The sequence below is a fragment of the Nelumbo nucifera genome, chromosome 4, assembly GCF_055504915.1.
Source record: "Nelumbo nucifera cultivar China Antique chromosome 4, China Antique-T2T, whole genome shotgun sequence".
NCBI classification, from domain to species: domain Eukaryota; kingdom Viridiplantae; phylum Streptophyta; class Magnoliopsida; order Proteales; family Nelumbonaceae; genus Nelumbo; species Nelumbo nucifera.
Genome location: NC_142652.1, coordinates 6,317,396 through 6,340,612, shown reverse-complemented (window position 1 = coordinate 6,340,612; position 23,217 = coordinate 6,317,396). Strand labels below are relative to the sequence as shown.

The 23,217-nt window shown below is 35.8% G+C and overlaps 1 protein-coding gene across 1 annotated transcript; it reads left to right on the top strand.

Moving 5' to 3' along the window:
• Positions 1-9,440: 9,440 nt before the first annotated feature.
• Positions 9,441-21,802, top strand: LOC104591651 (uncharacterized). The gene is made up of 6 exons (XM_010250586.3): positions 9,441-11,144; positions 11,277-11,385; positions 11,747-11,870; positions 12,037-12,810; positions 13,621-15,619; positions 21,095-21,802. Exons 1-6 carry the CDS (start codon positions 10,949-10,951, stop codon positions 21,520-21,522), a joined length of 3,630 nt encoding a protein of 1,209 aa, XP_010248888.1. The 5' UTR covers positions 9,441-10,948; the 3' UTR covers positions 21,523-21,802.
• Positions 21,803-23,217: the final 1,415 nt, after the last annotated feature.

The following is a 23,217-nucleotide window of genomic DNA, read 5'->3' as shown; positions in this document are numbered from 1 at the left end:
GCATTCCCACTGGGCACCTGATTTTTATGGCCCGATGGGGCTGGAATGGGGATTGTTTTGACAAGGTGGGGACAGAGATGGGGATTAGTAGGGATAACCGACTGGAATATATATATATATATATATCAAAATAAATTTTAAATATTATAAATATTTCAATATTTTATTTTGTTTTAAGTAAATTAATACTGTTACTTGACAAGTTTAAGAGATTTGGGTCCTCATAAGGAACTCATCTCCATCTGGGGTTGGGGATGGAGGACAATTTTTATCCCACCGGGGATTCTGGAATGGTGAGATTTTTTTCAAAATCAGGAATCGATGATGGAGAATATGATCCCCACTCTGAACTTGCCCCGTTTTCATTCTAATCGGTGAACTGAATTAAATCGACTCTGATGGATTAGGTGACTGGTTGCAATTGGGTCACCAGGCTCATACATTTCAGTTGTTCCGAAACGTTTAATGCCCAAATCAACCATATTCTATAAAAGACACCCCCTGATATGTATATTTCTTATGATATACCCACAACATTATCATTATTAAGATTCTATTAAAATTGAAATTGATCTCTACTTTTAACCTATAATTTAACAATTTTTTTGGTATTACGTATTATACATCACAGTTAAATTAAGGATTGGGATTAGAACAGGATGTACATGAAAACTACTAATCTTTACCATGGAGAGAGAGAGCCTGGGTTTGATTTCATGTTTTGATATTTGAAGGGATGCCAAGTAACTATATCATAGGGTCATTGTCCATTTTTGAGTTTGTTATTATATACCCTATAACATCTAGTTTAGAATTGATTTAACATATCATATCCATATATAATATATTGGTTTGGGAGCAGGTCTATTGTGACTCAGATTAAATGAGATCTAGCCTGTTAACAGCACTGTATTGGGGACACATGACAATTTAACGCTATGGTCACTATAATTTTCCATTTGTCCTATATTTTGTGTCATGCGGAGGAAGCTCTAAATTAAATAAGGATGTTTTTTTTTTTCCAACAGCCTAAGTTTCTCTCACAGTCCAACCCCTGAGATGTAAACCTAGGGTCTTTCATTCTGTCGATTCAGTTCAGTTTGAAAATCGAACCTAAGTACCTAACAGATATTTTGATAAGGCCATTTCCATTTAACTTAATTGAACTGAATTCAAATCGGTTTGGTTTGATATTAAATTACTTATTTAAATTAACTAAAATATAGCATATGCTATATTAAGATTTATAATTAAAAAACATATTAATATTAATATATTTTGATTAATTTGATTTTCAGTTAAATTGAGAGATTTTCTCAAACCAAACCAAAGCAAAGAATAAATAAATAAATAAACCTAACCAAATTGCTGGCTTAGGCTGCATTTGGCATTCCTTATTTTAAGGATTAATCTCTTTTTTTAGTTAAAAATGCTCCTATAAATACTGAGTTTTTCACTGCAACAAAAAATGATAGGGAATGCCAAATGCAGCTTTATTCAATCTGGTTTTTCGTTCAGTAACCAAATTTGAACACCTGTACCCAAACTTAACTAAATAGTAAATCATGCTCGTCATGCTTTTTTTAGGTTTTACTAGTGGGGAGTGGGGACTTGTGCAATGCATGGGATTTGTTAAGTGAAACTAAACAATCCAAACAAATAAGAGTATACAATTGTTTTATATTATTTTATTTTTAAATAATTAATAACTATTTATATTTTATATACTACTTTTAATAGGCTTTTACTATACAAAAATAACATTAGTTATTTTCATCTATGGTTATTCATCAAATTTTAAACAAACCAAATTATTTATATATATATATATATATATAATTGTGATTTTATATCATGAATTTATTTTTTAAAATTTATTTTGTTAATAATTCCACTATGATTTTTTATTTAAATTTGATTTTTAAGTTTAAATATTTTGAACCGAACAACCAAACCGAAAATTGATCCAAATCGATACAACCCGAACTACCCAGTTTTCACTAATGGTCAATCGGTTTTGGGTGACCAACTCTTTAACCTAACCAGGTCAATTTGGTTGGCCAAACAACCTATAAACAAACCGAACCAACCAGTGAACACTCCTAGTTTCATCAAAATTAATAATCTAGCCTAATAAATAACAATATTTTAATATCCAACACTTATTGAAAATTTATAGTGAAAATAGACAATTATTGAAAATATATTGATAATAAAAATATAATAAATACTAAAATATACATTAAATTAGTCAATAAATAGTGTAATATCAATAAATTATAACAAAAATACAATAAGTACAATAAATTAAATTTTAAAAGTTAAATAATGGTAGTTTAATCTCCAATAATTATTTAAATTTTTCTTAACAACAAAACAAAGTGGATTTATATATAATTATTGATATATTTATCACAAAAAACAATAAATGACCCTATCGAGGCAGGGTGGGGACCATAATCCCTGTCCCTGCCTTTGCCCTGCCAAAACAATTCCCGTCCCCCGCCCCCATCGGGTTGGGGAAGTCGGGTCCCTCTTGGGGATGAGGAAAATTGCCATCCCTAAAGGTGTGTTCTAGTAAATGACCCTAATAGATACACATAAGAGTATACCATTGTTTTATATTTTAAACTTCTTAAATAATTAATAATTATTCATATTTTATATACTACTTTTAATACAATTTTTATAATACAAAAATATCAATAATTGATTTCAGTTAGGTTTATTCATCAAACTGATGAAACTGACCAACTCGATTAACTTGACCCGAGTTGGTAAGTTTTCCAGTATTTTAAATTGGTTTTGGTTCAAAATTTTCCTAATTTGACCAAGTTGGATCAGTTTCACTTTGGCTATTTGTAAATTGACCAAAATCGGATGACTTAACGATGGATATATATTAATATTTTATATTTTAAATATAATTTTTAATATAAAAAAGTGGGAAATTTCCCATATTTAATAGTATAAAATGTTTTATATCATAAATGTAATTTGTAAATCTATTTTTTAACTATTGCACTATAATTTTTAAGTGGGTTGGATTTCACAAAATGTCAGTCGGTTTCAGCTAACCAACTCCCTAACCTGACCAGGTCAATTTGGTTAGCCAAATAGCCTACGATCGAACCGAACCAACTTATGAACACTCATAATTTCTACTAAATTAATAGTCTCATCTCTGATACATAACAATAGTTCAATCTTCAATAATTATTGAAAATTTATAGTGAAAATACACAATTATTGAAAATATATTGATAATAAAAAATACAATAATTTTAGGAATTACATAAATACAATAAGTACTCAAAATATATTAACTTAGTCAATAAATAGTATAATCTCAAATAATAGTTTAATATCTAATAAATATTAATCAATAACTTATAACAAAAATACAATAAATACAATAAGTACAATAAATTAAATTTAAAATTTTCAATAATTATTGAAAGTTTTTAGTTAAATAACAAAACAACATAAATTTATACATAATCATTGCAAATACATTTATCACGAAAAACAATAAATAATTAATGAAATACAATAAATATTAATTTAGTATATGTAATTATATAATAAATACATATTAAGAGTTTAAAATTATTATTAATAAATATTATTTTTTTGAAAGTTATTTTCTTAAATTATTACTTGATATAAGTGAAATTAATTATTTACAATTAATATTCATTTTTTAATATATTTTAAAGTTATTATATAATTTGGTTATAATATTTAAATAATTCTTAAATTTTTTAATCCAAACTTTCTTTAGATGGATTTAGATAAAAAGTAGGGGTGAGGATAAATAGGAATTAGAGGTAATTTATGAGAGAAAGTCTCTACTAAATTGGAGATAATTTTGGAGATAAATAGAAATTAGAGATAATTTAAAAGATAAATATGAATTAGAGATAATTTTGGAAAAAAGTTGAGGATAGTGGGGGAGGTAGCTAGTGGTGGCAATTGGGTGGGTTGGGCTGGGTTTGGTTTGGGTTGAGTTTCAACCCAACCCATTTAACCCGCCAACCCGTTAATGACCCAATTATATAAAATAAAATGGGTTGGGTTCAACCCAAACCCGCTTTAACCCAACCCAACCCGTCCAAACCCATTAATATTATATTTATGTACTTCAAATAAAAAACTAACTCATTTTTAACAAATAAGTTAGTCATAGTTTAGTGGTAATAGTAGTTGTTATTTATACAAGTGGTGAATGTTCAAATCACATTACATGCATGTTATTTTTATACAAGCAACAAAGCCATTTAACTATGTTGGGGTTTCAGATTTGACAAAAAACATAGGTTCAAACTGGTCAAACCAACTTGAACTATCTAATTGGAATGTCTTTGAGGTAATCGCATGAAGTTCAAGAGTGGTTGAACCGTTTAGATCTAGATCAGTCCGGTTGGACTAGACCCTGACCGAACTGGTTCAGTTCGGTCGGACAAAACCGATTGGACCAGACCCCGAAAAGACCGGTTTAGTTCGATTGGGCTAGACCCCGACTAGGCCGATTCAATCTAGTTGGATTAGACTAGACCGGTTCAGTCAAATGGTGGATTGACTTGGGTTGGCTCATATAAGGTTTGTGCATAGGTTTGGGCCCAAACCGATTGGCCTGAAGTGGGTCAAAAGAAGTAAATCGGACCGGATTGGATTCGGGTCGTGTTGTACGGATATGGGCCAAACTGGACGATCCAAACCGGGCAAGCAAGTAGGGCGGTTTAGGGTTCGGACCCACCCGGTCTGACCTGCTTCGGATTCGATTCGACCCAGATCAGCTTGTGCCGGATCGAGTCGGGCTGTGTGACTAATGGTTGGATCCAAACGGGGCAAAGCAAGTGGTATCGAACCACATTGTTTGAGGTCTATTTTGGATTCGGGTCAACCCAGATTGGTATATGTTGGATCAGGTCAGACCGTGTTGAACTGGTCTGGACTTGAGTCAAATTTATTTGGATTTATGTTGGGTAGGGCTGTTCATAAGAAGGCCCAACCCGACCAAACCGACCAACCCAGACCGACCCAACCCGAGTCGGCCGGGTTTTCATCAGCACCGGTCGGTTTCAGGTTGTACAAACTCATAAACCGATGGTTTGGGTCGGTTTTCGGTTTTCTTGTGTGAAAACTGAAACCGACTCGAACCGAACCGACTTAGTTCCTACTTAACTAAAAACTGAAATATCTGAAAATATATATTCCAATATCTATATCTAAAAAATATATATTATGAAATATGTCTGATATATATTTCCAGAAAATATATATTCCAATATATTTGTATGTATATTTTTGTTTATATATATAATACATATTTCAGTTTTAAATATATTTCTAGAAAACTAGGTGGCCATGGGGGGCATGGATGAACTTAGAGCCGAAACCGCCTCAAGTCGCCCCAACCCGACTCAAACCGACCAGGTCGGTTTTGCTTAACACTGGGTTGGTTTCGGTTTCCATCTCAGGTAACCCGACCAGGTCAGGTCGGTTGGAAAAACCTCAGTAAACCGACCCAACTCGACTCGTGAACAACCCTAATGTTGGGTGAAGTGTGTTGATTAAGACAAAACTAAATTTAGTCAATAATTAAAAGCTAAGGAATTAATATTAATGTCTGTAATGGTTATACGAATGGTTATCTACAACCCAACCCAACCCATTTAAATGGGCAGATTGGGTGACGGGTTGATCACACAACCCACCAAGTAAATGGGCGGGTTAGATACTAGGTGGGTTGGGTGGGTTCAACGAATTGAGTGAAAAATTGCCACCCATAAAGATAGTTTAAGAGAAATTTTAGGAGAAGAAATTATTTAATTTATTGAGAAAGTAAATCTCGTTGATTCTTTAAAAATGATATAAAATAAAAGAATAAAAATTCAAAAGAAAGAAAGTTTCTTGACCGCTTTATTTTATATATATAAAATCTCTCTCTAGACCTTCCTCAAATAAGACCCTCATCATTAAATTTACCAATAAAAAAAAAAGTCTCGTTGTCATACATGGCTGAACCGAAGCTAGCTAGCTAGCTAGCTATAAATAGGTCAATTAAGATCAATGGTATTTGAGTCCAAGCATTCATGCTAGCTGGATTGCCAAATACCAACCCCTAGCTAAAAATGTCTAACCTTACTATTGCGTGTCGTTATTGCCCTTAATAAGACAAAGTGTTAATATTTCTAAATACAATATATTTTGTATACATTTGATTGACTGATACCACAATAAGAGAGAGGTAGGGGTGATTAGATTAGGCGTCTGTTTGGCAATGATGCTGTTGTTTCAGAAAACGGTGATATATCAACATTACATCGGAAAAAATAGTGTTCTAGAAAAGTGCTGAAAATAGACAGAACACTAGTATCAAAAGAAAGTATTAATATTGGAAAACAACAACTTTTCCAAATACAAAAAAGATATTATTTTTTCAAAAAATGATATTTTCAATCCACATATCAATAACACAGTTTTCTAATATATGTATCTGCAGCATTTGCAGAAAATGATGTTATATCTGTAGCATCAATGCTAAACATATATTAGATGAGATAAGATTCCACGTGAATAAGCTTCCAGCCTTCTAAGCTGGTTAACCTTACATTCAAAACAAAGTTTATAATACAGGCTTGGAAGTATCAGTGTTATTTCCCTTTCATAACATTTGGTATTTGTTGCTTCAAAGATGAAGGATGCAATCTAATTTCAATCTTTTAGTCCAAGCACATGGGCCATCGGATATTGATTTATAAAGCTGGACACTTAAACGACGGGACCCACAACTTTCTGTTGGTGGTAGTCCCTACTCCTTATAAAAAACCTGGCTTGATCCACAATCAAGAGAATTTAATCTCCTTTGGCGACGGATTAAAGTTGATCGCTACGTCCATTCTAAATTATGCTTCTGTTAGAGGGAAAGAGAGAGATGACGAATTAGGTCGAGTCATACAGCGAAAAGGTATAAAATCGTAGCCCCACTTGAGTTTGGCCGATTTGGAGGTGAGCGGTGAGCCCATCCGATTCTGAAAAAAGAGGTTTGGTGTGTGGGTCGTGTCAACGCTTGCCATCCTTACAAGTATATCGCATTATATATATATATATATATATATATATGGTACATTGGAACTTCTCGTCCTATTTTAATACAATATGATAAGAATATTTAGGAATCCAAGTGTGAAGGAACGTTATCTTTGTTCATATTGAGGCGTGCTTTGTTCACCGTTAGATTTGGATCGGATGGAAGAAGGCAATCTTCACGATGTAACCCAAATCCATACTTTTAATTTCTTGTTTCTTTTTTTTTTTTTTTTTCGTTTTCGAAAGGGAGAGAAAACAGCAGTCAGCAGGGCATGATTCGCTCGTGCAACTAATGTAAGTTCTTAGAGATAATTTCCTGATTCAGTTTGTCCCCACATGTTCCCCTCTTTGGCGATTACGGACTTACACAGTTAGGGTCAGCTAGCTGCTATATGGCTGGAAATTTTGATTCATCCCAATCTATCCCGTCGCTCATCCATTCCGTAGTTGTTTCAATTCAACTTTCTATTAGCGCTAGGTGGATAAAGCAAAAACAGGTTCAAAGAATAAAGTGGATGCATTACGTGGTTGTAATGTAATGCCTACCAAAGTGTTCTTTTAGAAGCACCTAACAGAGTTGATGTATGAATTTTAAGTGACTTGGCGATGTGACAACGGTCGAGTCTTAGTTTCCACCTACTTTAGACACTGAACTCAAGATTATCATCAATGAGTTTGGTGATGTAAATATAATTCCAACCTGTCTACCAAATCCTATCTCCATTGAATAATGACTTGGTTGTTGGTATGTATAAAACTAAACCAATTCCAGTGAGCTCACAAGGAAGCAACTTGGGCTGGGTCAGCCCAAATTAGAGATGTAAAACCGTAAACAAGTCAAACCCACTCATGAATTATTTGAGCTCAGTTCCTTAAATAGCAGATAATGGTGTTGGAGTTGAACTCGAAGTAAGTTAAATAATTAGACAAGTCAAGTTGGAGCGGCTTGCAAGTATGGTCAGGAGTATAATAAAATATTATTTTATTTGTAATATAAATAAATATTTTTTTTGATATTATAATTTATAATCAAATTGGCTCGATTAGCCTAATACTCAAGTCGACTTGGCTCGAATACACCCTTGGGACAACCCTTCAAAAAAATGAAAAGAAAAAGAAATTGAGATAGAAAAAGATAGGTTGGGTTAGGATTAAAAAATATAAATCTAACTTAATTTTGACTAAGGTTTAGATATTGGCAAATGCAATCCAATCAAAACCTAACAAGTGACATCTCTTTGTTTATGTATAAATATGTATGTATGCATGCATTAACAATTTTAAATTTGAAGGAAAAAATCTAATATGGTATAATTAATTAGTATGATACTCCCAAAATAATATAACTTTGCCCCTCTTATACAAGATGGTGCTAAATCGTTGAACCTCAATCTATCAAATTTAAGCATAAAAAGCATGAATAGTTTATCAGAAATTAAGTAAAAAATAAACAAAATGGAATTCAAGCATATAAAAAAAAAGTTAAATTGAGTTAGGACTGCCCTCATCACTATTAACCTTGTACCTTTAAGTTACAAACCATTGTTATTGGATTGTAAAGTAGATAAAGGAAAAAAACATTTTAGGGTCCATTTGGTTTGTAGTTGGAATCGGAATAGAAATGGGAATTGAATCAGTTGAATGAGATTTCACTCTCAAAGGAGAAGGGGGAACTGACCATTCCTCAAATAATGGGAATGCCTGCTATTCCTCAAAAAATGAGTATGGAATTCTGATTCTGCTTAATTAAACAGTTAAAATTGGAATGATCCATTAAAATTCTAATTTCAGATCGATAATCCCGTAAACCAAACAGGCCTACATCATACAAAATTTCATTATAATAATGGTAGATTTTACATAACACAATCATAACTACATGGCGCGTTTATAAAAACCAATAAAAAAAAAATTATGAGAGTGGAAATATAAATTTCCCTAAACCTGCTTGTATTTATCCACGTGGACATTACAATTATATCATCAAACATCACACCACCGAAACGAATTAGGCTTTGGAATCCAACGCTCCTCATCTCTCGATATGCACGTTCATGTAGTCGTATAATTTCACGTGTACAAAAGGAGAAAAAAGGGAGACTTTCGCATCCGCCGATGATCAACTGACACTCAACATCTTATCTGTAGCCTTACCATTCTTTCCTCTTTCCCTCCATCAAAACTTGAGAGAGGGGAAAAGATAGTTTATCCAATCAGATGGTGAGGTGTATCACCATCTTTACTGCTCCCAGCACCACATTATCATTCCAGCGTCGGGATCCAAAAAGGAGCACTTCACCGCCTCACCCTCACGTGTAAAAGCGAAAACGCAGGGGGGAAAGAACAGACATATATAAAGAGAGAGAAAGTGAGAGGGGGAGAGAGCTTACTCAGTTCTCTCCAGTCTCCTCCAGTAAAAGTCAGCTCAGGTGGTTCGGACTCCATCAATCCCGAGCCTTATTACCAAGTACCAAGAAAACACACAAGCATAATTACAACTCTTACCGTTAATAAACAAAGTTTTTGATAATTATCGTCATTACACAATAGAATCTCAGTGGCATTTGTGTAAATTTCTGCTTAAATTATCGGACAAACTAAAGAAAAAAACGGAAAAAGGGGAGAAAAAAAATACTATCGCACAGCAGAGAAGCTGGGAGAGAATGAAAGCTTGCTCTAGAGGAAACCGGCAAGTCTCAAAAGGCCAGTTGTTCTGACACAAGTTCGTTCTTTCTTTATTTATCTGGTCTATGGGAGGAGAATTCTTTTAAGAATTAGGGTTTTTTGCAACTTCTTCCATTTCCTCTCTCCGATCTAATTGTTGTTGCTTATCGATCAATTCACCAAATGCTGTAGATCCGAGTATTTGAATCTGCATTTTCCGCGTAATAGACTAATAGTTGAGAGCTTGGATTATTTCTGCTAGAAATACAGTCGAAATTCGGGATCTTAATTAATCGTACAGGACGAGATGGAGAATATGTTCAATGATCTTTGACTTCGGCAGCGGTAAGTCGACGAGACCGCCGGTGCTTTCAGGAAGAAAAACCGTTGTCGAGCTATCTCTAGACACGCTCTCAGTCAGTATTTCTGGTTTTTCTGGGTTTCAGAAGAATTGTGAGATAATGCGCCTGCATTTACGGTTTTACATTATGGAGTTTCAAGGTTTCGAGTCTATGTGCAAGCAACTGCTGCTGTTTTCTTTTTCTTCACTAAATTGGATTGCAATTTGACGTTTAAGAGGTTGTTGAATTTAGATATAGTAGGGTTTGTCTTCACGCTGTGAGGCGGTATTGGGATCTCTGCGGGCGAAATTCTAGGGTTTTCTCAATGCGGAGCTAGCAGGAGCTAGGGTTTTGTTACAGCAACGAAGGTACGTAATTATTTGCTCCTTAGAGCTTACTATCCGGCATTATTGTTCTGCGGCTTCTGCCTTTCCAACCCAAGCAAGAGGGAAGTTTCGTATCGTTATTTTCCCACCGAGACTCAGGCTTTGGTTCCATTTGACAAAATGGAACCTTGCGATCCTTGAGAGAAAAAAGAGAAACGCATTGAGTTCATTTTGCCAACCATGCTTGCAAGGAAGTACGCTATTTTGCGGTTGGATGTTTTTAATTGGTGGACTGTACGAGGATACTATCGAGGTCACTCAAAGAGGAATTAATAATTAGGAAATTTCCGAACGGATTTGATCCTAATCCGTGCTTTTATCATCTATTCTACTTTATCTGTAAGAAGGGTTGTGCTCTAAGCTAAGACGAATTTGAGCAGGATGTGCATGAACCGGGATTTGATATTTTGTATTATGGAAAAGTCAGATTGGAGCATTTCTGTCTAAGTTTGGGTGGTGAAAATGCCTCCTTCTCCAGCATTGAGATTCTCTCCTGGAAGGGAGCTCAGAGCAGAGACTCACAAGCGAGGACGCAGCTTTGAGAGCGGATTATTTCTGAGGGAAAAGGATGACGACCTTGCTCTGTTCACTGAGATGCAAGCCAGAGAAAGGGACAATTTTTTGCTTCAGTCATCTGATGATCTTGATGAATCCTTGTGTAATTTCAGCACCTAACCTCCATCTTAGTTTCAGTGTTTGGCCCATCTATTTAGTATGAATTCTCTAGTTGGTTTAAAAGGACAGATTTAATATCATGTGTTTATTCTTATTCTGGATTTATTTTTAACAGCAACAAAATTGAGATCCTTCTCAGATTTCAAGCTAGGAATCTCAATTCCAGCTCTAGGAGAGAGCAGTGACCTCCTTAATGCAGATGGTGATAAAAATGACTATGACTGGTAGGTTGTTCTCCCCTACTTTGATTTTTGCTCTTTTAATCAAGAAACATCATCATAATTGAATTCTTGTCCACTTATCAAAAAAAAAAAAACATGAATCTTGTTTTACCATTCCATTTTGTTAAGCGCCATAGCCATTGTTTTTAATCCTTTTAATCATATTGTTAATTTGCCTTCTCTTATAAAATATTTCACAAAACTTGCCTGTGGTTCCCAATTCAACAGAGCAGAAAGTAGAGAATTGTACCCAATATTTTTTAAGTTATATCTGGAATTGTGTGCTGGCAATCTTCCACAATTTTGTTTGAACTCACTATTCGTGGTACTGATGTGATTTTTGGTGTTATTGATTGAACTATAGGCTATTAACTCCTCCAGATACTCCTCTTTTTCCTTCATTGGATGATGAGACTCCTCCACCAGTTAATCTTGCCTCGAGGGGCAGACCACGAAGTCAGCCCATTACCATATCAAGATCAACCACGGTGCGCTGTTAAATGTCTTAACTTGAAAACATTCACACCTTCCCCCTTCTCTCGTTTATGTCCTTGAAAGTTATATTTCCAAATTAATTTTTTTTTGATAAATATTTCCAAATTAAATTTCTTTATTAGTTTTCTGTTGATCTTGATGATATATGTCTCCTTGCAGATGGAGAAGAGTTACAAGAGCAATAGAAGTAGTGCAAGCCCTAATCGGTTAAGCCCATCACCTCGGTCTGGAAGTGGCACATTTCAGTCAAGAGGAAGGCCTTCTTCAGCTCCTCATTCTAGTCCAACTCCTCTTCTACGGCCAACTACACCATCGCAAAGACCATCCACTCCCCCAAATAAGCCATCAACGGCTGCTCCAAGGTCTTCAACTCCCACTCCTCGGAGGTCTTCTACTCCTACTCCCGGGAGGATGAGCACAGGATCAAGTGGTAATATGGTTTCATCCGGGAGAAGGGGAACCTCCCCTGTAAAGTCTAGTCGTGGGAGTTCTGTCTCACCAAAACTACGGGCGTGGCAATCAAATATGCCAGGTTTCTCCACGGATGCACCTCCAAATCTTCGAACTTCTCTAGCCGACCGGCCAGCATCATATGTGAGAGGATCTTCTCCAGCATCTAGGAATGGGAGGGATGGATCGTTGAAGCTTGGAAGGCAATCAATGTCACCAACAGCTTCAAGAAGTATAAGTTCATCACATAGTCATGATCGGGATAGACTCAGCTCGCAGAGTAAGGGTTCTGTGGCATCATCTGGTGATGATGATATAGACTCTCTGCACTCTGTCCCTCTGAGTATCTCTGACCACTCAACTGTTAAGAAGGTTGGAACCTTTCCAAGTAGCAGAGCTCTGGCATTTTCAAATAAGCCTGCCAGAACAGTTTCCTCGAGTTCTGTGCCAAAAAGATCATTTGATTCTGCACTTCGGCAAATGGTATTTTTCTTCTCTACGAACAGAGCTTTATGCTAACTTTTTGTTTTCAATTACAGGAATATTTTCCTTCTCAGTATGATTAAGTTAATTTAATTTGGACTCTAATTTTATGCATCCTTTTTCCTTTTAAAATTATTAAAATTAAGCTCAATTCAATATATGTTGGGAAAGGAACAAGGTAACCCATACAAGTCAAATGTTATGTATATTTCTGGGCTATTGATTTCTGAATGCTCTATTTATTTATCAGCTAAGTTTGGTCAACTTCCTAATGCTAGAATAATTAAGGGTAGTTCAGTGCTTAATCAAGTATAGGTCCTGTAGCTTAGTGTTTTCTCTTTGAACTTCAAAAATCTGGGAAAGTCCACATTTTTACTGCATGCATGTAAATATGGTTTGGCATTCTGTTACCAATATGCTTCACTTAAGCCTTTTCTTTTTCTTATTCTTTTTGTTTGTTTTCTACTTGGTTTGTGATAAGTTTGATGCTTGTTGCGATACAACCTACTGTTTTGACTGAATATTATTGGCCACAAAACTTTATTTGCAGAGTGGAATCTTTAATGAATCAAAGAAACACCAACATAGGATTACTTAGATATAGAAAATTATATTTTTGCTTCACATTCGACAATTTTAAGTTATAATGCAGAATCTTTGAAAAATTATGTAATGTTTTGCTCCAAGTTAATTTTGTCAGCTACTGGTGCCATTCTGGTCCTTCTTTCCATTTTTGGAAGAGGTCATGTATATTTCAGTTTTTTAATGCAATTTTTTATATTGTTACTGATCCAAAAAAGAAAAATGTAGGATCATCGGAAAAGTCCTCAAAATATGTTCAGGCCACTCTTATCCAGTGTTCCCAGTACCACTTTCTATATTGGGAAATCAAACACTGCAAGTCGACCTATGATCTCTAGAAACTCTTCGGTTACAACTAGTAGTAATGCAAGCTCTGAACGAGGTGCAAGTATTGTACATGATACTGAGGGTAGTGACCATGAGCAGGATGAGATGACAAGTGAATGTGAAAAATCCCCGTATCCTGATGGCCAAGATGAAGTATTTATCTTTGATAAGGTGGATGAGGTAAAAGAAGATGTTGAACATGGGACCCATGATGGAAGAATTGTTGATTTTGATAGAGGTACTTCTATTGGAGTTGAGTCAGGTGAATCTGAAACTTTTAGCAGTCTTAATGCTGATATTGCAGTTGCCCCAACTGTTTCTGGACCTTTTTATGCAGAAATTGACCCCACAAAAGTTTATTTTGAAGAAAATTTGGTATCATGTTCTATCTGTGGAAACAAATTTCACTGCATTGAGCCTATGGAGGTGAAAGATGATCATTGTCCAGATTGCCGTGAGAGGGCTATATCTCTCACTCTGGCTGTTACAGAGAGCACAAAATTTGTGTCTCAGAACAGCACAGTTCACTCTGAGATGAATTTGGAAGAAAATAATTTCTTAAATGAAGTTAGGTCTAAGATGGAAGTATCTGAATTGCCAGAAAGTCCTAGCAGGAGAGAAGCCATGGCTGTTCAGAGTGAAAAGAATGTTGTGCAAGATGAGAGTTGCAATATTTATCAATCTCAAAGTTTATTGCAAGGTAATTCTCTTCCAGGATCAGTTGTGGAGGAAGGGAAGCAGCATTCTGTGGATCAGGAAGTGGTTGGTCAGACAACAGGTGCTTTCAGTCAATCTAACAATGACACTGCAGACCAGCAATTGCAGCATTTTAATAATCATCTAGAAATGGTTGGCCAGACAACAGTTGGTTTCAACCAATCTAACAGTGACATTGCAGACCAGCAATTGCAGCACCCTAATAACCATCCAAGCTTAAAATTTGATGTTTCAGAAGGTGCAGGTATCTCTGTACTTTTGAAAAGCTCAAGTAGTAGTAAGTGGCCTGTTGTTCAAGGGAGGACTTTCTCTGCTTCCAGCATACCTTATGATGATCCCTCATATGCAAGGGAGAGTGCCAATAGTATGAGAAGCTCAATTGGGCATGGAAGTGCTTCAGCATCTTCATCTGTTGATTGGAGTTCTTCCAGACAGACAGAGGCTCGTGTGCATAGGCAGCTAAGTGGCAGGAAAACTGACTTGGAGAATTTAAGGCATGATTTGAACACAAAATCTCAAAGCACTGGATCCTCTTCCTCTGGAATCTCAAATCATGTACATCAAATTGTTGCCAAGGGAACAAGTGAAGAAAGTTTTGATGTGTCTGGTGGAAATATGGAATGGAAGGCTTTGGAGGGGATGAAACTGGTTGCTAATGAGGAATGTATAGCTTCACAAGTTGCTGAACTGGTTGTTGTGGATTCATCTTTTGTCAAACCTGCTGTTTTTGAAGACATTATGATCAAGGGCACAGAGGGTTGCAGAACAGACAATCCTTCTGTCTCAGAATTATCAAGCCATAGATTAAGCATTCAATTAGAGGACGCTTCATTAGCAACATTTCCAACTGATGAGGACTGTGTTTCATCTGGGATTGCTGAGGACTTCCCAAACAAAACAAGGGGTGTCTCAGAGATAGATGTACAAGCTCACACTCTAGAATCCTCCTTCAGAGAGGAAAATGATAACAGTGTCTGTGGCTTTGATGATCCTGGTCATGACTCTTCAGTAAGCATATCTGGAGAATTAGAAAACGGCCACGAGTGTACTCCTGGTCCACAAAATGATTATGCCCTCTCCTCAAATGCAAAGAATATCATGGATGAATTCTTGGAGTCCTCAGTTCTTGTAAACCCAGATGAGGATAAATCCAATATCTCTGATCATGGTCATGGCATTCTTGGTATGTCTTTCCTACATGATGAACCTTTTCCTATTTTGTTTTCTCTTAATTAATTTGGTATCTCTATCTTGCTGTGCTGTTTTATTTTTCTGAATAAACCAGGATGCAAGGTTCAAAGTATGGGAAACACAAGGTGTATCAGAAAGACAATTTTAAGAGACGTATTGGGATACACTTTGGATACACATGGATGCGGATGAAAAATCAAGATATGCATGGATACACTAGGAAACTCAAATAAATCTTAATAATTATATTTATAACAATAAATAAAAGTTTTATATAACTATAAATAAGTTATTTAAACATAGAGAACCATACTTTAATGGTTTATATAAAGTGTGAGATATTGGGATACAATTAGTAACTGTTGAAAAATGATGGAAGAACTAAAATGTCAATGTATATACCTTAGTTTTCAGAAAACCAATATAATTTATCTTAATCATTATTAATATATAAATTTTAATAATTAATTTTAGCATTTATTGACAAACATCTGCTAAGAAAAGAGAAAGTTTTACCTAAGAATAAAACTCATATGATTATGACAAGCAAATGGGGCATGCCTTAGTGGTGGACTTATGACTGTTACATTCTACTAATCAAGGTTCAAATCTTCTTATTGCTAAAATTTATAGTTTTTAAAAGTGCTTTAAGGAGTAATTACCGAAATTAATAAGAGAGAGTGATTAATGGCTTGTAGTTAAGGATTAATTACCTAAATTAATGAGAGAGAGTATTAATGGCTTGTAATTAAGGATTAATTTCCTAAACTAATGAGAGAGAATGATTAATGGCTTGTAGTTGAGGAGTAATTATTGAAATTAGTGAGAGAGAGAGAAACGAAATTAAAAATAGGAATTCAAGTTCAAATTTGAAAACATGAAACCAACTGATACACTTGTAGTATCGGCTGATACAGACCCAAAATGATCCAATATGGGCCCGTATTGGCCTGATACACACAAAAAATAGTGAAACATGTGAGTTCTACATGTTCCGTGTATCAGACCTCGTTGGGTATTTATTGGGCCGTATCAGCCCAATACATACACCCCCACAAAAAAAGGAAAAAAAAAAGAAGAAAAAGAAACTATAAGTTTTAGCTGTAAAAGGTGCCTATTACACATATTAATATAATTACATATATGTAATAATTAATGCCATGGAAGTTTGATGAAATGTTAGAATTTCAGATAACTTTGTTTCATTTGTCACTTTGAAGCATTGAAATTTAGTGGAAAAAGCTAGTTACACAATCAGGTTGCGCTTGATCTTTTAAGGAGCTAAGGCTGACATGTGAGAAAATATTATGCAAGGACGTCCAATGCAAACTGAATTCATCTTCCTCAGTTTTATATTTTCTCATTAAAGATTTGACTTTGCTTGAATTGAAAGGGGCAGTTGAATGCATTGACCTCTCCTTTTTCATTTTCAGTTTGGTAGTAGGATGCTACCCCTGCCCTTATCCATGCCCCTCTTTTGTATTCCAGTTTTGTGCACAATTCTCTTATTTGTTTCTCACCAAGTTGCAAACAATCATTACAAAGTCTTTTGTGCTTCAGTAGTGTTTGAGAAATAATGGTGTATTTCTACATTCATGAAGTCATTCTACTGTCATCTTTTCACCAAGTTGCAAACAATCATTACAAAAGTCTCTTATCTTAACATCCAAGAGTGTGGGTTCATCAGGTCCCCTTAGGGTAAGGGTTTTGATAACAAAGAGATCCAGTATAGCCTTGGGTTTACCTGATTGCCATATTTTCTGATTATTTAACTAAAGAATACATTTATGGGCTGCAGGTATAATTGAATTAAAATAATATGGATTATAAAATGTATTATGTGGTATGTCCTGGGTGGTGGGATCCATAAAATTTCATAAAGCTAGTTGGTTATACTGGCATGATCATAATGTTTATGGGCTTTGGAAATACATTAGCCTAATTTGCTTGCACATAGATGTACCTGTTTCCTACTTGTTATTGAAAAATAAAATAGTATGCATATTTAATTTCTTGCACAAATAAAATATTTATTTTGCATAACAGGCAGATTTAGTTTTGGTATTTTTGTCTATTGGAAGGACATTACGCAATGTTGGTCCCAGCTATCTGAGGTCTTGGGAGGGGTAGACTGGATATAGATCTAACCTTTGGCATTTATTTTGCGCAAGGGGTCACTCTCAGACAAATCCATATTCTCACTATTGTCAAATGGTAAAATCTCAGGCTGACAATAGTGAGAATATGGATTTGAGTCTAGATGCATTGAAATTATCCACTTAATCGATAGAAAATTACCTTTCTCTTTTTTAAATTAGAGATGAAAGTTTTTTTATATCTATTAAATCACTCCATATGTTATATGCGGGGAGAAGGGAAAAGGGCTATTTATTTTTCTTTTTATTTTTTATTCGTGTTTTGTGAAGATGGTTTTTTGGGTAGTAGCAGTAGTGGTAGGTTGATATCTTTCTTTGGGTCCATAGGTCAGCAAACAGCATGGCTGACTCATATCGTAATTGACAAGTATGGGGCATGTAGCAGTAGCTAGGATAACAAAAGGGGTCAATCTTCACTACATAGCATTCTTTTATTATTATCGTCAATAAAATTTCCAATGTTAATGACAAAAAAGATGGTTTTTAGGATACTTCACAAGAGCTTAGATAAGCTATTAACTGGTTATTGTTAATTGCATAAATGTAACCTGCCTCATAATATAGGATTCTGGAAATGACCAAAAAATTTTGAACCAGATTGTGAAAAAAATTGGTTAAGGATATAGTATTTCATTATTTCATTAGTCAGTGAAGAGTAATTTGTTGCCATGCCACTGAAGGTTTTGAAAAGACAGGAAGAAACAGATGAATAAGAAAAGACAACGCAAAGGGCAGAAAGGGACTTGAGTTTGGTTATTTTGATAGTTCCTTGCCTCATTACTTAAATGGTCAATGGTAGAGCAGAACATAGAAACAAGATTCATGCAGTCAACCTCATATAGGTGGGTCAGGATTCGTAAGGCAGACAGTGACGTTGATAATGATGATAACATCAGGTGTAATACCTGGAACAGAGTAGGAAATTGTTACAGCCAATTTTTCATATTGAAGAAACTTCCTGTGGGATTTGATTGTACAGGATCACCCTTTCCTAACGTTGATCTTTCCCAAAAAAATCACTGTGAATATCCTTCTTGGGCATCTTGAGCTGTCCTCCATAAATGAGAAATATTATGCATTTGATATTGATATCTAGGACTCAGCCTATGCAGGTGCTGGACTTGGACCTCAATCTGCTAAGTTTGCCATTAACAATTAAATAGTCCAATTCTCTGGTTGGGGGAAAGGGAAAGGAAAAGGCCGCCTCCCTCCACCTATGCTGTTCTATGGTGTCCTATTTTGATTTTGAAATCACTGTGGTTAAGTGCATTCTCCCTCTCCTATAAAAAGGTCATTACCCAGTTTTGGTCCCAACTATCTGGGGTCTTAAGAGGGGTGGATTGGACATAGACCTAGCTTTTTTTTTTCTTTCTTTATTGGTAAAAAGTTGCTGCTTTCATACTCAAACTCATCTTCTCACACTTGTCAGTCCAAGATTTTACCATCAAACCAGTAGAAAGGTGCTGAAATAAAGATCTATAACAGAAAAGAATATTTCTTGAAGAAGAAGAGAAGAAAGGAGAAAAGGAAGAGAAGAGATTTGAGAGAGAAAAGAGAGCAATAGCTCAATAATGCTGGCCGCCCTCTTCACTATTATTTATAGTCTAAAATAATAGAGTACAAAGACCAATATGCCCTTATAGGGCGGCTAACACATAAAACAGCATAAAACAATTAAAATAACTGCTCAAAAAGGACCCAACAAGAGTGCTGTGGTCCCCACTTCCTATCTAAACAATAAATAATAAAAAACTACCACTATAGACTACACAATTTGTCTAAAACCTCAACAACATCAAGGCCCCATTTGTGTGTATGTGTATATAATGCCAATACTTAGCTTCATGTCCTGACCACCATGTTAAAAATCAAATCCATTTATTTTCCTCTTTCCCCACTCTCTTGCTCTCTTGCATGTGCATTTGCATCTCTTCTCTCTCTCTCTCTCTATCTATCTATATGGATAGAGAGAGAGAGGGGGGGGATAAATAGATAGATATGTAATTGATATACGTATGCATGTATCCATCTGTTTACCCACATGTATACATGCATATGTACATGCACATACATAATATGTGCTCGATCAATGCTCCAATACTGTGAAGTTTCTCAAATTTGGCATTTTCTTCTTTGAGTCCACTTCAGCTCTATTTCATGATCTGGTCATATAAGGTTAGATCAAATGCAGACATGGGAGTGAATAAGAACTAACATAGATGATGCATGGCTTGGTGTAATTCAAGAGTTTGATTATGAAAGGGTAAGTTGAAATTACTTCAACTATCTATGATATTGGAGATGACATTGAAGGAATTCTGGGTGTGGCAACATCTTTTTATTACCAGTAATGCATCTTTGCACCAACTTGAGGGAATGAAGAGATGCACACTGGTATTGTTATAGTTAAAATTTTACACCAGTGGTACCTCTGCTGCATCCACAATTTGACCTGCCAAGAAGGCACTCTTGCTCCAATAAAGGGGTTGGTGAAAGGCAACCATTAGGAAGCAAGCCATTTAAGTTGTTTCAAAATCTAATGGTTAACTTTGAAGTTTGGAATAATGGAATAGTTGACAAGTTAAGGAAGCTTAAAGGGGCTTTTATAAGTTTCTACTTTTAGGAGGAATAGCTTCAAGAGTTTTTTTTTTTTCCTTGGAATTCTTAACAAGAGACGGATTAAAATTTCTTGTCGTTTCTATCCATGAAAAACAGCAAGTACAATGATGAAGGCATAAAAGGGCGATTACAATGATGGACATAGTCATTTCTCTCGTTAATACAGGAAGGAGAAGTCATTTCTGATTGTATTGAAGGATTTCCATCAATCTGGTATATAGGTTCATAATTCAACCGTTACCATTGAAATTGAGTTGTGCATAACTGATTGATTTCCTGGACATGCTAATATGGTCTTCATATTAAAATAAAAATTAAGTATATTGGGTTCCCCTCTGTAGACCAATAGATGCTTAACTGATGCCAGTGCAGGGAAATTCCTCCAATTGATGATCTTGCATTCAATGTATCCATAACAAAGAATGTGAAGATCAGATAAGCAAGCATCTATTTTCCCGTATCTTTTGGACAATCCCTTTTCCTTCACAAATCAAATGGTCTCATATAACTGCAAGTGATTTAAATAAGCTTTTCTATTTGAACTCTTGAGCCATGTTGTATTTCCTATTGCAGCTTCATAGTTTGTTTGTACTTTTTATTACCATTGCAATATTGATTTGGCTATAGGATCTTTCATATGGAGAGAGAGGTTATATAAATATATTGCTTGACGGATCCTTTACTTTTGACAGAAGAATCGACTGTCACAGTGGAGGGCCAAGGAGGACATAAAACAAGAAGTCTCACATTGGAAGAAGCAACTGACACCATACTATTCTGCAGCTCTATCGTTCATGATCTGGCTTATCGGGCTGCAACTGTCGCAATGGAAAAGGAGGACAAAGTTCCTCTAGAGGGTTCCCGCCCAACTGTCACCATCTTGGGAAAATCCAGTTCTGGCAGGAAAGATCCTCGTGGTAGGACTGGTAACAAACGCACACCAAAATCTCAGAAAGCCAGACAGAGGCGGGTGGAATCTGACATTCAGACCCCATCAGCCAAAGTTGAAATTGATGTCAAAGCCCATGAATCCTGGGCGCATGACGCAGGGGCTCCGAACAAGGTTGACAGCACAAAGCCTCCAAAGCTAGAATCCAAGTGCAACTGTGCAGTGATGTAAGGGATTGACCATCTGTTGCGTGCGGGGAGGTGGGGGGAACTAAGCAACTATTTCTTCCCCTTCCCCTCTCTCTAATTTCTATCCTCGGGCATATCCAAGGATGCTGAGTGTTTGTATTTTATAGGTTTTTACGTTTTGCAGGGCAGATGATGCCCTATCAATTTCAGTTCGTTCCATTTATTTGTAAGAAACACCACGTCATGTTGGTGACATAATCTTGTAAAGTTTTTGTTGTCTTTGGGGTGATATCACGAGAGGAATAGAGGTTTGTTTTTTATCATATCACCAGATTCTTTTTGGTCCCTCATTATTCTTTCAATTTTTCTTAAGAGAGTAACATGGAAACTAGGTCATTCATTTAGAATTAGCGTTGAGCGTTGTTCTAGAACATCATTTTCTTCGAAAAGTATACTGCACCTCACTGTATAATTCTGAATTCCACTGTAAACCTATAACAATTCAAAATGTCAAACACCCCCCACCTTAAATAAGGATGGCAAATTTTTCCATTTCTTCAATCCCCGTGGGGATTTGCCTTGAATGGGGTAGGGATGGGGATGATTCTCCCTCCTCTTTACAGGGACGGGGATGGGGAAATTTTCATTCCCGTTAGTGGGGACAGGGAGAGCACTCCCCGCCCCACGGGGACCCCGATCCTTGCCCCATGGGATCCCATGTATATATATATTAAATATGGTTGAATATGTTTATTTCTTTTTTAAGAGGATTGTAAATTTTAATTATATTTTTTATTTATTTTTAAATAAAAAAAAATAAAAACAAAATAGTTAATATTATAAAAAATCACGAGGAATGGGGATCCTTGTGGGGATGGAGATAACCTTGTCCCCGTTAGTAGGGATAGGGATTTTCGCGGGACAGGGATGGGAAGAGGCTCTTTGTCCCTGCCCTGCCCCGTTGCCATTCCTAACCTTAAACATCACCTGTCCGTGTTTGATATCAATTCCAAGTTGGCACCTACTCTAATTGTACAGTGGGGTTAATAATTTTGGCGATGGACTGAACAATTATTCTTCTTTTTTTTTCTTTGTTTATTTTTGAAATTATCGTATCAACAAAAAGAAAAATTTGAAATGTATTCTTGAATTGAGTAAGGTTTAACCGTTCAATGGGCTGTGTAACCAATGATAAGGTCCATGTCTATTAAATACATGGAGCCCACAAGTTCGGTTTTGTTTCAAAATAATTTATGTTTTTAAATCATCAAAATAACGGTTTTTAAAAGGGTAAAGAACACTTAATACATACCCTGAGGTTTCTAAATGAGCTCCTCATATGGGCGCCTCACAGGCACATCCACCGTGCATTAGGAATGTCTGTGAGATGTTTCCAATGCATGATAGGATGTGCGTGTGAGGCATCTGTGAGGCGCCAGTTGTGTGAAGCAGATTCGGTCTCTGTATGCTGACCCATTGGATTTAAATAGGTTAGTTAAGCGTTACCTTGCCATTGGAATATCTCCTCTATCTTTATAGCGAGATATTCCCAATGCACGGCTGTAAAGACTGTTGTAACTGGTTGTTGGGACCCTACGTTGGGGACCAGATCCGAACTCATCTGTTCTATCAGATACATGCTTTTAGCGTTAAAATCAATTGCTTATGTCGCGCTGGAGTTTCAACTTCAAACGAGACATTGCCAAACAACCCCTGTATCAAAAATATATAAAAATCT

Excerpts from the sequence above, each read along its gene's own strand:
- LOC104591651 (XM_010250586.3), top strand. The coding sequence starts at position 10,949 with ATGCCTCCTTCTCCAGCATTGAGATTCTCTCCTGGAAGGGAGCTCAGA. Across the intron at positions 12,811-13,620 it reads ATTCTGCACTTCGGCAAATG|GATCATCGGAAAAGTCCTCA; the intron begins GTATTTTTCTTC and ends AGAAAAATGTAG. Across the intron at positions 15,620-21,094 it reads TCATGGTCATGGCATTCTTG|AAGAATCGACTGTCACAGTG; the intron begins GTATGTCTTTCC and ends TACTTTTGACAG.